This window comes from Meriones unguiculatus, chromosome 2, assembly GCF_030254825.1.
Source record: "Meriones unguiculatus strain TT.TT164.6M chromosome 2, Bangor_MerUng_6.1, whole genome shotgun sequence".
Lineage (NCBI taxonomy): Eukaryota > Metazoa > Chordata > Mammalia > Rodentia > Muridae > Meriones > Meriones unguiculatus.
The window spans coordinates 91877407-91894530 of NC_083350.1; the positions used below are offsets into that span (position 1 = coordinate 91877407).

At 43.2% G+C, this 17124-nt stretch overlaps 1 protein-coding gene across 4 annotated transcripts in view; it reads right to left on the bottom strand.

The window, feature by feature from the left end:
* Window positions 1-17124, bottom strand: part of Abtb3 (ankyrin repeat and BTB domain containing 3) — a 264586-nt gene that overhangs the window by 96701 nt on the left and 150761 nt on the right. For all 4 annotated transcript variants that reach the window (XM_060377817.1, XM_060377816.1, XM_021657006.2 and 1 more), the window contains exon 2: window positions 14002-14151. In XM_060377817.1, the coding sequence (XP_060233800.1) occupies window positions 14002-14151 (150 nt within the window). The remainder of the gene's footprint in view (window positions 1-14001; window positions 14152-17124) is intronic.

Here is a 17124-nt window from a genome sequence, read left to right on the forward strand (position 1 = left end):
CAGCCAACCATCCAGCCAACCATCCATCCATCCCATCCATCCATCCATCCATCCATCCATCCATCCATCCAACCAACCAAGACACCTAGAGCTGGGAGTGGCTCCAGGTTTCCTCTCTTAGTCCTCCAGTTCCAGATAAAGTGTTGCCCCACTGTTTTTTGCTTGTTTGTTTGTTTTTGTTTTTAGGAACAGTACAAACATCTTCTGGTTACTGAGCACCGTGAACACAATACCCGCATACCTTTGCCCCCAAAGTATCTACATTGTACATTGATGTGGTTCAGTGTTGCAGCTGTGGTTCTCAGCTGGGTTGGCTTTCAATTCTAGGAGACTTCTGGCAAAATCTGAGGACATATTTGCTCTTTACACTTAGGGAGCTGCTAATATCTAGGGACCCTAGTGAGCATCCTGTGCACAGGTCAGCTGCTACAACAAAGAATCTAGTTCCAGAGGCCCATACTGCTGAAACGAAAAACTGAGACCCAGGTTTCAGGGCAAGAAGGTGGGAGTGAGGTCAGGCAAGGCTCTGTCTATTGCTAGTACCTGTGTCTCTTTCTCCACAGTTGTCTAATTTCCTTCTTCAAAGGCAACCTACTTTAGCTCGTCAGCCCTCAGTCCATCTTGGAGCAATTTAGCTTTATGCAGCAAATGTATTATCAAGCGCTCCAGTTCCTGGAGTCAGTAATCCATTTCTGGGATTGTGTCCCAATGTTAGAATTCAAAATGCAGCAGAATCTTCATCCATGAGGATTGGCACCCAAACCTTATTTACAGGCTCCCAAATCTGACAAACAAATGTCCAAAAATAATAAGAAAGGAACTCTAGTACACCCACAAGCTCAAATAATAAACTTAGGCAGACATCAAAACTATTTCCACAAAACTGCAATATCATGAGGAGGAATCTTCATTAAAATGGTAAGTAGGGAAAGTGTGAACTTCAAAACTACACTGTGATCAGGATTAGGGTATTAAAAAGTATGCACAAAGTAAATATTGAGAAAAGGAGAAAGTTAGTGTTGACCAAGGATTTTTCTGCCCAGAGGGATTATGTGTGATATCCAACTTTTCTGCAATTTCTTAACTTTGACTTTTGGTACCTAGGGGTAGGTATTTCCTTCCCTGCACTTTTGCCAAGGTTCAGACTAGAATATTTTTTCTCTCTAATACTGTCATGAGGGAGGTGCTCACAAGGCCCTAAAGATTTACACAGTTGGTAGCTGCTAGGGGAGCAAAGAGAGAGATTGTTAGTGATAACTGCCAATTTGACAAAACCCAGAGTCAACTGGGAGAAGGATGTCTGGGATGTTTTCCAGGATTACTTTGGTTATATTAGTTGAAGGGAAGATCTGCCCACTGCAGGTGGCATCAGACTCTAGGTCCTGGACAGTGTAAGAGGGAAGATCATGAGCAGAGCTGGCACAATGCATTAACTCATTGCTCTTGACTGGAATGTAATGTGGCTAGCTGCTTAAAATTCCTGCCACCTTGATTCTTCACAGAGAGGGACTGTAACCTGGAATTGAGAAACAACTAAACAATTTATCTTTTACATTGCTTTTATAGGTTTTTAATCATAGCAACAGAAAAGAAACTAAAACAAGAATCATGAGAGGGGAACATGAGAGGGTAATACTATTCATATTTAATACTAATCATAGGGGACAAATACTATTTACGTATATGAAAATGTCATAATAAAAGCTGTTATGTATAACTAATATATATATTAATAAAATGAAACAAAATATTCCCATAAAATACTTCAGAATGAGATAAACCAAGAGTGAGTGGAAAATGGGAATGGCGATAGTTATGGCAGAAACAGAAAGACACTGGCAGTGGTTTCTAGCTGCCACCATCTTATCACGTCCTGGGAGCACTGGGAAGGTTTGTCTTGTCTCATTATCTCCCCATATTCTTGGGGACCATTTGACTCACCTGGCATTTTCAGGTCCCTGCTTTATTGATTTCTTAACTTGGGTGGTTACCCCCCACATCTCCTTACACTTCTGATTGATCAAATGGCACATCTTCCAGGGGGCCCTCTACAATGCTCTGGTCAGAGTCTCATTCCTTTGCATACTGGCAACACACCCTAATAAAGATGTGTCTGCTTAATGTTGCAGTGCTTTATTAACTACCCACAGTTATACTTCCTCCATGGAGCTTCAGGCACAGAGCCCACACCCCATTTCTTGCTCTCTTCTGGGAAGCAGTATAGCACGCTCTGCATGCATCTTGGCACCCAACCTGCCATTATCTAGTGCTGACTCTGTACACGCTAATTTACTTATCTGTGAGAAGGGAAAATAATGGCAGAATGGATTTGTCTCGTACATTGAGGAAAAAAACACATATAAAATATCTAACCTTGGCATTATTTATCTCATAGAATTAAATGAAGAAATGCATATATATATATATATATATATATATATATATACTTACAGTTCTCAAAAAGGGTCTGGTACCTTGTTGTGCTTTATTAGTATTTAGCACTATTCTTTTTTTTTTTGTATTGTTGCTATCATTGTCATCATCATTACCATCATCATCACAACCATCATCTCTTATCATCACCAACATCATAATTTTTGTTACCACTATGGTCATCATCATCTCCAACACTATTGGATCATTTCAATCATCACCATGTTCACCATCATCATGATAATCTCCATCATCACCAACATTATTACATCATTTTAGTCATCTCATGATTTCCATCATCATTGTCATCTTCGTCCCTGGACTAGAGGCTCTCAACAGATCTTGTACTGCCCATGTGAGACCATCACTACCTCTGTCTAAACCTCTTCACTCTATACCTACCACCTACTGTCTCCCCTATCATGAGACCCTGCTATCTCCCCTGTCTGTGACATGAGCCATCAACAAAGATTCATTTTTTGACTAGCTGCTCTAAGCTTGGGCATCTGGAGCTCAGTTCAAAGAAACTATCTGAGAATCCATCCACTGGTAATTGTGTTTCTCAAATATCAGCCACCTGGGAATCACCATCATGATGTCTCTCATATTTGTGCACAGCTTATACAATTTATTTACTTAATATTTTCTCTTTAAATTGCCTCACTTGTTCATACAAATAAATTTATTTAAAAAGGAAACTTCATATCATAGCCATAAATGGAAAACCAGTATTTCCTCATGCTCATAAAATATACATAGCAATTAAAATTAAAAAGGTTCTGTGTATCACCTACAATCATCTTCCATGACAGCCCAGGGAGATGCTTCTTAACCCTGCCCAGTTCGAGTTTTATGTGCAAGCCCCTAGAAACCAAGACTGCTGTGAGCCAGAGGTGACTTCCCTGGAAATGATCACACATTCCACACATGGCAACACAGGCTGCTTCTACCCAAATTAATGCTTACATAGCCCTTTTGAAAAGAAAGAAGGGAAATAAGAGAGAAAAGGAGAGGGGAGGGTGTAAGAGACAGAGAGAAGAGAGGAAGGGAGGGAAGGAGAGGACCACACTCAGGCCCACAGACTCCAAGTCAATGTGGGGGTCACATTCTCTCTTAGATTGATATCACCTCCCTGTTATGTATTTGAGAACATGTTTACGTTCAAATCAGGGTCCCCAAGTTCCAAAGCTCAATAGAAAACTTGATATTAAGTCTGGATCTTAATTTGAGCCCCCAATGTACAGCATTTTCTTCAGTCTTTTGTGTCATAGAGTAGATCACTTCAGGCTATTAATTTCTCATTCCAGGGACATTTGCTGAGCTGTGGGTGGTATATGAAGTGCTCAGAATACAAAGCTTATTCAGACACAGCAGAGAGGACAAAAAAGCTGTTTGAACTAAGACTTTTCTACTTTCTGGATGTACATCCTTCCTCACACCCAGTTTTTGTTATCTGTGAAAAGGGAATATTAATGATGCCTGGAGTGTATGCCATATGCTTTACATACAGAAAATCCAGAAATGGAAGTTTTACTCCAAGACTACATGCCAGTCAACACCCCACACAGTGGCAAAATACCTGAAGTAATCTCCTTACAAGGAGAATTAATATTGCCTATGGTCTCTTGACCATAGACCATTTTTGATCTATGGAAGCTCAGTATCTCATGGAAGGCATAAGGTAGAAAAGACATTTTTACCTCATAGCAGCCAAGAATCAGCAAGAGAGACAAGGAGGGTTGGCATGCCGATTTTCCCTTCAAGGACACCCCACCCCCAACGACCACTGGCTGGAAGAAAGCTTTCAATATATGCCTCTGAGGACTTTCAAGATAAAAAGTGAAACACTATAACAGAAAGGATAAAGGTTAGTGCTCCAACAACAGTGATATACGGCAGTTTCGAATCTTAATATGCTTTACTAAAGGAACCTCAGCCTTCAGGACTGGTACCACTTTACACACTTGGCAACATTTCTGAATGTTGGACATCTCTGGTTCAGTCCAGAGCCTGTGTATCTTCGGAGCAAACTGCAGGTCCTCAGAGCTGGAGGAACATAGCCCCACCTGGCACCTCATCCTTACATCCTTACATCCTGGCACCTCATGGGATCTGAGTGGTACCTCTTCATGTGACCCATTGGAGCATGGTTCTATGGTGATGTGTGGCAGAGTTCCTTTCTGAAGCCTCGATGCAATTTCTGGCCCTTCCATTCATGGGTGAGGTGAATGGAGGATATTCTGTTTAACCTCCTCTTGTTTCCACTCCCAGATCACAAAGTAGGGGCAATCAGAAGCATATCTGTAGATTTATTACAGCACCTGTTTTCAGTATTTCTTGATGCCGTAACAAAATAAACAACAAAAGCAGCTTAGAAAAGGAAGTGTTGATTCTGGATCACAGTTTGAGGGCAGAGTCCACCATGATTGTGAAGGCTTGGTGGCAGGAGTAGCTGGTTACCCTGTTTTTACAGGCAGGAAGCAGAGAGAGATGGATCTGGGGCTCAGCCTATTTTCTCCTTACCCAGGACCCAGGCTCATGGGATGGTGCCATCCACATTCAGGATAGATCTTCCTTCCTCAGTTAAACATTTTCTGGAAACAACCTCATAGACAAGGCCAGATGCATGTTTCCATGGAAATTCTAAAGTCATCCAGTTAACAGTCTAGATTAGCCAGCATGACACCCTAGTTCCACAGATTTCAGGTGCTGCTCTTATCATTACTGACTATTAAGTAAGAGCTCTGCTCTTGAAGTTTTCACCCATGAGACTGTTCCAAGAGCTGAGATCTCACACCTCTGCTGCAAAAACAGTGGTTTCTACCACCAACCTGGAAAGAACAACCTCTGAATACAAAAACAGCTCTCTGTGTCCACAGAGCGAGCTGGTCTGTGTTGATTCAGACTGTAGTGCAGCCCAGCCTAAATTACAGTCATATCTGAAGAGAGGAATCTTATTACCTTCCTTCTACGCTGGGTCTTATCAGAGCACGCCTGTACACCGATTTCAGGCCCGTCTTAATGAATACACAAAACACATTTGCAATTAGCAACATCCATTTGTGTGCCAACAATTCACACATGAAAGTCAACATCCGATGATGATGGTTTTAATTTACAAAGCAAATTATCCTTAAAAACAATTTCTGCAGCACGTTCCTCCTGTGGGCTGCCTGCTTAGGTGAACCATGGATTTGCTTAGCTAATTTTTTCTTTGAAGCGAGGTGGGGTTTTTGAGGCACTTCACTAACCTTTGTATATGTTTAATGCATATGAGGGTGTGTGTTTGTGTGTGTGTGTGTTTGTGTACACATGTTAAGACCAGAGGTTGGCATCTGGTGTCTACTCAGTTGCTCTTGGCCTTACTTTTTGAAGCAGAGTCTCTCACTGAACCTTAGCTACTGATTTGACAAGGCTGGGAACACTCAGGATTCTCCTGTTTCCATCCCTGCTCCCTGCTTCTAGGCGGGCTCTAGAGTTAGAGATGCTTTTCTGTAGATGCTGGGGTTCTAAACTCAGGCCCTCATACTTGCTTGAGAAGACTTTCCTGACTGAGCCATCTTTCCAGTTCGGGGATTAAGCTTTGAGACCTGACAGGACAGTACATGGGCTATCTGGTGTGGAGGCTTCCTCCTGAGCAATGTGCATGTCATGTTTTTTTTTTTTAATTATACTTTATTTACTTTGTATCCCCCCTCTAGTTCCCTCCATCCTCCCCTCCAAACCCCTCCCTTTCTCCCCCTTCTCCACACACTCCCCTCTCCAAGTCCACTGGTAGGGGAGGGTTTCTTTTTCTTCCTTCTGATCCTAGTCTGTTAGGTCTCATCAGGAGTGGCTGCATTGTCTTCCTCTGTGGCCTGGTAAGGCTGCACCCCCCTGAGGCGGAGGTGATTAAAGAGCAGGCAATCACTTCATGTCAGAAGCAGTCCCTGTTCCCATTACTAAGGAACCCACTGGACACTGAACTGCCATGGGCTACATCTGTGCAGGGGTTCTAGGTTATCTCCATGCATGGTACTTGGTTGGAGTATGAGTCTTAGGAAAGACCCCTATGCTCAAATTTTTTGGTTCTGTTGCTCTCCTTGTGGACCTCCTGTCCTCTCCAGATCTAACTATTATTTCCCACTTCTTTCATAAAATTCCCTGCATTCTGCCCAAAGTTTGGCCATAAGTCTCAACATCTGCATTGATAGTCTGCAGGGCAGAGCCTTTCGGAGGCCCTCTGTGGGAGGCTCCTAACTTGTTTCCTGTTTTCTTCTTCTTCTGGTGTCCATCCTCTTTGCCTTTCGGAGTGGGGATTGAGCATTTTAGCAAGAGTCCTCCCTCTTGATTAGTTTCTTTAGGTGTACTGATTTTAGTAGGTTTATCCTATATGATATGTCTGTATGAGTGAGTATACTGTGTATGTCTTTCTGCTTCTGGGATAGCTCACTCAGGATGATCTTTTCCAGATCCCACCATTTTACCTGCAAATTTCATGATTTCCTTGTTTTCCATTGCTGAGTAATATTCCATTGTGTAGATGTACCACAATTTCTGTATCCATTCTTCAGTTGAGGGGCATCTGGGTTGTTTCCAGCTCTGGCTATTACAAATAAAACTGCTACAAACATAGTTGAGCAAATGTCCTTATTGTGTACTTGAGCCTCTTTTGGCTATATGCCTAGGAGTGGTATAGCTGGATCTTGAGGAAGCGCTATTCCTTGTTGTCTGAGAAAGCGCTAGATTGATTTCCAGAGTGGTTGTACAAGTTTACATTCCCACCAGTAGTGGAGGAGAGTTCCCCTTTCTCTACAACCTCTCCAGCATGTGTTGTCACTTGAGGTTTTGATCTTGGCTATTCTGATGGATGTAAGGTGAAATCTCAGGGTTGTTTTGATTTGCATTTCCCTAATGGCTAATGAGGTTGAACAATTCTTTAAGTGTTTCTCTGCCATTTGATATTCCTCTATCGAGAATTCTCTGTTTAGCTCTGTTCCCCATTTTTTAATTGGATTACTTGATTTGTTGCTTTTCAACTTCTTTAGTTCTTTATATATACTGGATATTAGCCCTCTGTCAGATAGAGGGTTGGTGAAGATTCTTTCCCAATCTGTAGGCAGTCGTTTTGTTTTGAGGACGGTGTCCTTTGCTTTACAGAAGCTTTTCAGTTTCATGAGGTTTCATTTATTGATTGTTGATCTTAGAGCCTGTGCTGTTGGTGTTCTGTTCAGGAAGTTGTCTCCTGTACCAATGAGTTCTAGGGTCTTCCCAACTTTTTCTTCTAACTGATTTAATGTGTTTGGTTTTATGTTGAGGTTTTTGATCCACTTGGACTTTAGTTTTGTGCAGGGTGATAAGTATGGATCTATTTGCATTTTTCTACATGTAGACATCCAGTTAGACCAGCACCATTTGTAGAAGATGGTATCTTTTTTCCATTGTATGGTTTTGGCATCTTTATCAAAGATCAGGTGTCCATAAGTGTGTGGGTTTATTTCTGGGTCTTCTATTCAGTTCCACTGATCCACCATTCTGTTTCTATGCCAGTACCATGCATTTTTCATTATTGTTGCTCTATAGTACAGCTTGAGATCAGGGATGGAGATACCTCCAGAAGATCTTTTATTGTAGAGGATTTTTTTTTTTAAGCAATTCTCGGTTTCTTGTTATTCCATATGAAGTTGAGAATTTTTCTTTCCAGGTCTGTAAAGAATTGTGTTGGTAATTTGATCGGAATTGCATTGAATCTTTAGATTGCTTTTGGTAAGATGGCCATTTTTACTATGTTAATCCTGCCAAGCTATGAGCATGGTAGATCTTTCCATCTTGTGATATCTTCTTCTAATTCTTTCTTCAGAGCCTTGAATTTTTTTTTCATACAAGTCTTTGACTTGCTTGGTTAGGGTTACACCAAGGTACTTTATGTCTTTTGTGGCTATTGTGAAGGGTGTTATTTTCTCAATTTCTTTCTCAGCCCTTTTGTCTTTTGTATACAGGAGGGCTACTCATTTTTTTTTTTTTTGAGTTAATTTTGTATCCAGCCACTTTGCTGCAGGACCTTTACCAGGTATTGACTGGGTGACCTGAGGTTGATCCCAATTAATTTCCACACTGTAGGCTTTCCTCTCACCTGTAATTCACAAACATTGGTGTTTTATGTCCCTGAGTTCAGTCTCCTGGTCGCTGTGCCAACAGTGCTGTCCTGCTCCTCAGACACAGTGTCCTCCTGGGGCCACCATCTTGTCGCTTTGCACGTCATGTTTTAACCCCATATGTGGATTCTACAACTTGAGGGCAAAGGGCATTTCCCAGGAGAAGGTCCCAATGTGTGGTACCCTGCCTTCTGACAGTGCTTCACATGCCAGTTGCTTGGAGCCTTTGTATATCTCAAGACACCCTAGGAGAGTGTTAAGATGAAAATATACCTCACTTCCTTCTGGATACCTTGGAGTCATATTCATAGATGTCACAGAATGTGTGTCCATCACACTTTCTGCTAGAACCTGTCATATCATGTGCTAATAAAAGCACAGAATGTGGAGGTTAAGAGATGGCTCAGTACTTAAGAACACTTGCTGCTCTTCCAGAAGGCCTGGGTTTGATTCCCAGCACCCATAATGACAGCTCACAACCATCTGTAACTCCAGTTCCAGGAGATCTGACATCCTATTTCGGCTTCCTTGGGCACTTCACACATGTGCTGCACATATGAACACATAGGCAAAAACATTTATACATGTAAAACAAAAAGAAATCTTAAAAAAAAGTACAGAATGACTATACCATGATTTAAATGCAAAGAATTTTATTTTTTTTGTAGTCTTATATGTTATGCATTAAATATTGTTATTAGGCAGGGTCCCCAGACATCACTAGACTGCCAACAAGACCGTGTCACTAAAAAGCTTTAGATTAACCACACAGCAAAGGGTCAGAAGATATTGTTACTGGGGTTATCTCTTGGCTTTAGGGGTCTAAAACAGATGGGAATCCAACTTCCCAGTCCAGGGGCCAGGAAAGCAGCTATCTTATGACTGTTACAGTTTGCCTAAAAGGAGTCCCTCACTTAAAAGGCTCATCTGTTTGAGATTCAGCTCCTGGAGAGTAGTGTTGTTATTTTGGAAGGTTCTAGAAACTTCAGTAGGTGAAACCTAGGTGGAGGAAGTAGTTTCTGGGGATGGGACCTTGAGGGTATTGTTTTCCTGCTCTCTTCTTGTCTTGCTTTTAGCGTTCTGTTTGCAAGGAGGTTAAAAACAAACAAACAACAACAAAAACCAAGCAGACAAGCAAACAAACAAAAAAAGTACTCCCCTTGGCCACATACTCCCACCACTGTGATGGTCTGCCTCCTGGTGAGTCAAGAAACATAGAACCAAGTTGCCAGGGATGGAACCCTCTGAAACTGTGAGCCCACATAAACCTTTTTCTCTTAAGTTGTTCTGTCAAGTATTTTGTTACAGTGAAAGAAAAGTAATGAATGCAGTACTAGAGACAGCCTCCATCAACCTGCCCACTGACACCATGGCTTGCTGTTATAGAGATGCAGCATGTTCCCAAAGGAGGCCATATCCTGGGTGGGTCAGGGGTTCTTCTGGGAGGAGGTACAGGTTAGGTTATGGGTCTAGATGCTTCTTACTGCTAGGATCTGCTGGAATTGCTGTATCAACTTCTGCACAGTTTAGTGGTACAGAAATCAACACTTCAGCCCCGCCAGGAACTGATAGACAGCTAAGCTGTTAAACAGTCAACAGAGTTTTTAACAAACACAGGTTAATTTTCTTTGTTTGCTGTCCTGGTTAATTTTTATTGCCAATTTCACACAGTCAAGAAGTCCTAGGGGAAGAACGGATTTTACAGGTAATTCTCAGACTAGGTTGCCCAGTGGTCAGGTCTGTGGAGGAACTATCTGGACTACTGATTGATTGATGTGGGAAGGCCTAGCCCATTGTGGGTAGTGCCACCCCAAGGCAGGCAGTGATCCTGAGTTATACAAGAAAGCATGGTGATCATGAGCTGACTGCCTCTGCTTCAGTTCTTGCCTCCTGGCTCAGGCCTGAATCTGTGCCTGAGTGTAATCTGGAAGTGGAAGTTGAAATAAATCTTTTTCTCCTCTAGGCTGTGTTTGGTCATGAGCGTTTTCTCACAGCAACAGAGAAGAAATGAATAGACTTGACTGGTTGGAAAGCACAAGCCTAAATTAGGGGGTACAAACCTGGGCCACCCCAACCTAGACTGTTCCCCAGTGTAAGTTATCTTTGAATTGCTGTGACAAAATGCCTGGCAGAAACTAGAGAGGAAGGATTCACTTTAGTTCACAGGGTTCAGTCCTCTCTTGGTCCCATGTGCTTGGGCAGAAAATCATGATGGCAGGAATGTGTGGCAAAGGTTGTTTTTTGCTTTGTGGGTACAAAATAGAGAAGGAGGCAGACAGGAAGAGGCTGATGTGAGACCGGGAGACCAAAGGATTAAAAGTCAGTGGCTATTATTTTAAAGTTTAAAGCACAAGCCTGAACTAAGGCCAGCCAAGTGGAGATATGTTCAGCCACCTTTGGGGAAGACCTAGCCTTAATGCCCTGAGGCGAAGAACTAGCCTTACTGCATTCTTTCCTGCCCACTAGAGATACAGTTGTTAGGAAACCAGCCCATCCCTCTAGGAAGGGAAGCCATTAATGGTTTGGGGGCCTTCCTGTAGCCAATCAATTCAAAATGCAACATCCCCTTTTGTGTTTTGACCAATAGATGCTTGCCAGGCAGGAATCTCCCTCTTTTGGGAATGCTGGGAGGGACCGGAATCTTTAAATCACTCCACTAACCTGAGCAAGAGGCCCTTACTGCTTCATGGTGAGGGTGTGAGCCCAAGCTGTAGCTTGTAATAAAAAGATCATGTGTTTTGCAATAGACTTGACTCCTGGTGGTGGTCTTTGGGGTCTCGCAAATTGGGTACAACAAGACACAGATCTCCAAGTGATCTACTTCCTCTAACTTGACCCCTGCCTCCTACCTTTTGCTACCTGCCAATAATGCTATCATATTATGAATCCTTCAAGATGTGAAACCATCCACTAGGACCAAACCTTCATGATCCCATTGCTTCTGAAACACCATCACAGTCACACCTACAAGAATGCTTCTTAGTTCTTTAAACATTTCTTAATTTTTGTACACTTATTTATTTGTATGCTCTGCGTATGTGTGTACATGTATGTATATGGATGTTCCAGGGTACACATGTGGGTGTCAGAGGACAACTTAAAGTTCTCTTCCTTTACCATGTGGTTCTGGGTCATCAGGTTTGGCAGCAGCACCTTTACCCACTGAGCCACCTCAATTGTCCTCCCTGGGCATTGTTGAACCCAATCAAGTTAGCTAGCAAAACTGACCATCAAATCCTCCCTTGTTTCCTTTATCCTTTTTTGGGGGCCTCCCTATTTTTCTTCTTTCTTCACCTCCTTTCTTTTTGTGCTTCATACTTCCTGAGGCACAAATGTACCACATATCTGATGCTATTCTAACAGTGAACAAATCAAATATTTGTCCTGTCAGAGAGAATGCTTCCAGCAGGGAGAGAAGCAATAAGAAAAAGTAAGAAAGTGAAATGTGGAGTGTCATTAGGAGAGGGGAGGGAGGAGATTGTTACTGGTGCTGGCTTTTTAATTGAGGTAATAAAAAATGTTCTAAAACAGACAGTGGTTATGGCTGCACTGTTTGGTAACTATGCTAGAAATGACTGAACTAGAGGCATAGGTAAGCTGTGCCTCAATAAGTAGACTATGGAAACAGAAATGCATGAAGTATGCTGTAGGATGGTAAGTGCTAGACATAACATTCAAGAGCTGTAGGGGATGAAGGTTACTATGAACCAATGGACTGCATGCTTATGTCCTCCCCCAATTCACATGTGGAAGTCCTCCAGTGTTGTGGTATTAGAAAGCAGGGCATTTGGCAGATATTTAGGGTTGGGTAAGTTCTGGGAATGGGGGGCTTCATAATAGGCCCTTATAGGAAGCAGTAGTGAGAAGGTACCAACTGTAAGCCAGGCAGAGAGCCCTCACCAGGAGCTGAGCTTCTGACCTTGAACTTCCCACCCTCTAGAACTGTGAGAAATAAATGCCTCTCCCCATTGTGTGAGGGTACCCGAGGCCAGAGGAGGTGATGGAACTCCTGGAGTTGGAGATACAGATGGATGTGAGCCCCCTGACATGGGTGGTGGGAACTGAGTTAAACTCCTCCGCAAGACCAGCAAGTGTTCTTAACTGTTAAACCATATCTCCAGAGCCTAAATGCTTGTCTTTTTAGCCACACTGTCTACTCTTGTTTTTTGTTTTAATAGCCTGAAGTAAGACTAGGATTCTTAGAGAGTTATTGCTTCACAGGGTTGAGAAGCAAGACATAAAGAGTTGTTTTGGCTGAGGGGGCAGTGTTGGGACTTGGTCTAGAGCTATGTATTTTAATGCTAATTACTGGCACCCAAGATCTGGTCCCTGCACCCTTTCATGTACACCTGTCCTTCTTGTATAAACCTTGCTCCACCTAATTTAAAGCTGACTGGTTAATTAAAAAACAAACAAACAAACAAACGCTGAAGCTTGGGGATTGGCAAAAGAAAGGGAGGTGGAGCTTGGGGTTGGCAGGCTAAGGTTGAGGGACCATGAAGAGAGGAGGAGAGAGAATCAGAGGAGAAAGAAAACAGACCGACACCATGGGTTAGCATAGGAAAGGAACACACGGTCAGATCAGCATGGATGGAGGAGATGGAGAACATTAATAAGTATTTTGGGACCATGGATGGGAGGTAGCTAGAGATTGGGGCTGAGAGGTTAATATCTGCAATGCCCCAGATAAAGGCTATTTTATTAAATACAAAGGGGTCTGAGTCTTTATTTGATTGATAGTGGGTTATATAATACCACTGTAAAAATTATAGCCTAATAATAAACATTCATTAGGTTACACCTTTTACATTTACCGCAACAGAGCAGTCAGTGCAAAGGTCCTGAGGTTTTGCTATAGTGGTCAAGGAGCAGAAAGGACCAAAGGAAGAACAGAGAGTAGTGAGGGGGAGGCTTGAGAGCAGTTCTGAGGACTTTGGCTTGTCCTGTGGGTCAGAAACAGACCAGTGGAATATTCTGAACAGAAGAGAGAAATGATCTGACATGTGCGTTCAACAGATGCTGCTGTAAACATCAACCACTAATGGGCATTACTTAGAGAACATGTATATTGCCTGCAGCAGGCAGGGTACCAAGCCCTGAGATGCGTATCTATGCATCCCGTACTAGAACATTGCCCGGTGCTGGCTGAGATGATGTCTTCAATGTAACTGAAAAGGAAACTGAGGCTCAGGGCAGATGAGGACTAGATTTCACTACAGTAATGACAGAGCTGGGAGATTTAGCAGGCCTTTCTTCCTCTAGAGCCCTCATCTTTCCTAATTTCACTGGCACTGCCTTGTGCACATAGCAAGCATCCTATAAAGGTACCCTGGACAGGTCGCTATGAACACATGTGGTATGAAAAGCATGTCACTTTGGACAGAGAGAGGCTATGTGGTTTGGGCACCAGCCTGAGAAGCCAGCATCCACTTACTGAGCTCAGCGATGCTGCCCACCCGTGTGGCCAGCAGGGACTGTTCGATGGTCCTCAACTCTGACTGGCTGAACATGGGTAGCTCTCCTGGCTTGCTGGGCCGCTGTGGATCTCGGTGCAGGTTCAGGCTCTCTGGCAGGCTCAGCACACCTGCAGTGGAGGAGGGACAAGGAAGACAACAAATTGTTACTTTTCAATTCACCAAGGGAGAGGAAGCAAACTTCAAACTGTGGAAGCTGAGATGGAAATCCACACTCTGGAACCCCAACCACTTTTGAGACAGGGTAGAATACAAAGCTAAAGTTGGTGCTTGGATGCCCTTGAATCCTGCTACCTCTATCTCCTGAGTTCTGGGATTACAGGTGTGCATAACCACGTCCAGCTTATTCAGTGCTGGGAATCAAACCAGGCTTCACCCATGCTAGGCTAGCAGAGACCAACTGAGCTGCATCCCTAGCTCTGGACTCCTTTTAGACATATATGTTGATTTTAACAAATATGTGAGCATTTTTCTGGATACTCAATTTCCAAAGACCATGAAACAGAATCGTTCCCTGGTCCTTTCAGGGAATCTGTTCGCTGAGAGATACTTCTTCTGAACCTAGAAATCACTGCCTCATCCTTTCTCCCAGAGGCAGCCTAAGCATTCAGGGATGGGGCAAAGCATTCCTGCTGGTCTCTACTGGAAGTCCTCTGAGGACTTCCTTAGTTGGCTCAATAAATGGAACTGGTGTGGAATGGCTGTGTGACCTGTGAGGCAAAGCTGTGGGCTCTCTCTGTTGTGATATATATGGGGATGGGGCTTGGAGGAAAGTCCCTCGGACTTCTGTATCCTGTACAGTGAATCCCCATGGGAATCTCTAGAACACATTACTCTTCTGTCCCCTTCTGTTCTGTAAACAGAATGAGGACATAAAACGTAGCTAAAACAGAGCTTAAACAGAGCTTCAAACGTAGCTTAAACAGAGGCACTTACCCACCCTTAACCATCCAGGAGGAAATTGAATTTCAAGTCTGATTAATTAACTTACTTTGGTCAATGGTATATTAACAGACAGGATAGACTCAGAGCCCTGAAAAGTGCTTATGATATTGAACTTGCTATCTTGAGCTTTGCCTTTATCATGAACAGAACAAGCCCTGGCTAGCCTTGCCATCTAAGGAAGGTGAGAGAGAATACAGTGGTATTCCCCAGCCAAATAAAGACACACACACACACACACACACACACACACACGCACACGCACACGCACACGCACACGCACACACACACGCACTCACACGCCCACGCACAATAGAGAGACAGAGAGCGAGAGAAACATGAATGCTCAGAAAATAACCTAGGAACAGTAACACATAATCAGCATACAGGTACTGATGATGTAAATCAACAGGCAGAGGGAGACGAAGAAGCAGAATGTAAAGCCGGCAGCTCAACTTCACTCCTCACTGGGCTCAAATCACAGTCGAATATCCTGTCACTCACTGTGCTTGGCTGAGAGCACGGGGAAGGCAGCTAGAGTAAACATTGTTCTCAGTGAATGATAACAGTAGCTAAAGAATGCAAAGGCTACAAACGCCCATTCAATTTTGAGACTCATACAGTCCTGAAACTTATCAGATAAACTTCCATTAAAAACCCTTCTCCAAGTGCTTATTTGTCAAACTCTTTGTAGCTTCAAAGGATGTGCTTTGTCTCACAGCCCAGCACACTCACAATTTGCTTTTCATGTTTGCCTTCAAAATATCTTCCACAGAAAACTGCCTGCCCTTACTGTGTGGTTGCAGCCTCTGTTTTTGTTTCCCCCCTTCTATATTATCAATTAAAAAAACGATGGCTGTTGCCCCCTAAAGTTATCTGAGGTCTCGCTAATGAGTTGGAACAGTCAGTGTGCTTGTGAAACATCACAGCCTAGCAGACAGGCCAAGACAACATTACTCTTCACTGGATATTGGAGGAGGTTTCAGCTTTTATGGAGGGAAGACCAGACCTTCAGAGAGATTCCACTATGCAAGGGGCCCTTCTGTCTCTCTAACATCCTTCATTGGATCCAGGCAGGGAGGTTCTGAATTCTCTCTCCCTCACAGACCTGAGTGTCAGAGGTCAGACCAAGCAGCTGTTGCCATGGCAACAAATCTTGGGTTAATCTTGCTCCTGGAGTCCCTGATGTCTCTGTGGCTCTAACACACGGACCTCCTACACCCTCTAAATGGTCACTACAAATGATACCAGAAAATCATGACCTAGAGTAGGAAGTGAGGTGAAGTTTCATGGATCCCCCACTTTCTGGCAGTGGGGAGCAGGATCAAAGGGAACAGGGCAGAGTGAGGTCCCGACCACTGGGGAAGAGGGGCAGACAGCACAATATCAGTTCAGGCCCTCAGGTGCTCCTAAAAGGTTGATCCCAAGGTTTTCATCATTGAATGCTGCATGCTGTGCTCCACAGGGGTCACTGGGAACAGGAGAGTTTGGAACCTTAGCCTGACAGTTTCTGTGCTTGCTCTAGACAGGTCAGAGGACCTCTCTGGATCTCAGTGTCCTCTTCTATGAAGTAGGGGAGTGGGATGAAGCACTGAATTTCTCTTTCCTCTGGGGCTGCTGGGGAGAAGGATGTGAAATGAGATCTCGTGGGCTATCTTTCATGTGTTAAGCAGAAAGGTTCTCCACACATCGACCTGAGATGAAAGTTGGCGTATAAACGCCAGCTCTGGATATCTTCAAGAGTCATTGCACGGATGAACAATCCCCCTTGGAATTGCTTCTCCTTTTGGAGAGTTATGAAATTCAAATGTGGAAATGTCATTTATTCAAAGAAGCTTTAAGAACTAGATGACAGAGATTTGCAAACTCTGTAATTGATCTATTATGCAAAGATTATGTATTAGGGCTTTATTTTCTTTTTGAGAACTCCATATACAGTGTCTTAGTTTGGGTTTTATTGCTGTAAAGAGACACCATGACCACGGCAACTCTTATAAAAAAAACATTTAATTGGGGCTGGCTCACAGTTCAGAGTTTAATCCATTATTGCTGTAGCAGGAAGCATGGAGGCACACAGGCACACATGGTGCTGGAGAGAGAGATTTCTGCATCTGGATCAGTAGGTATTGGGTAGAGAGAGT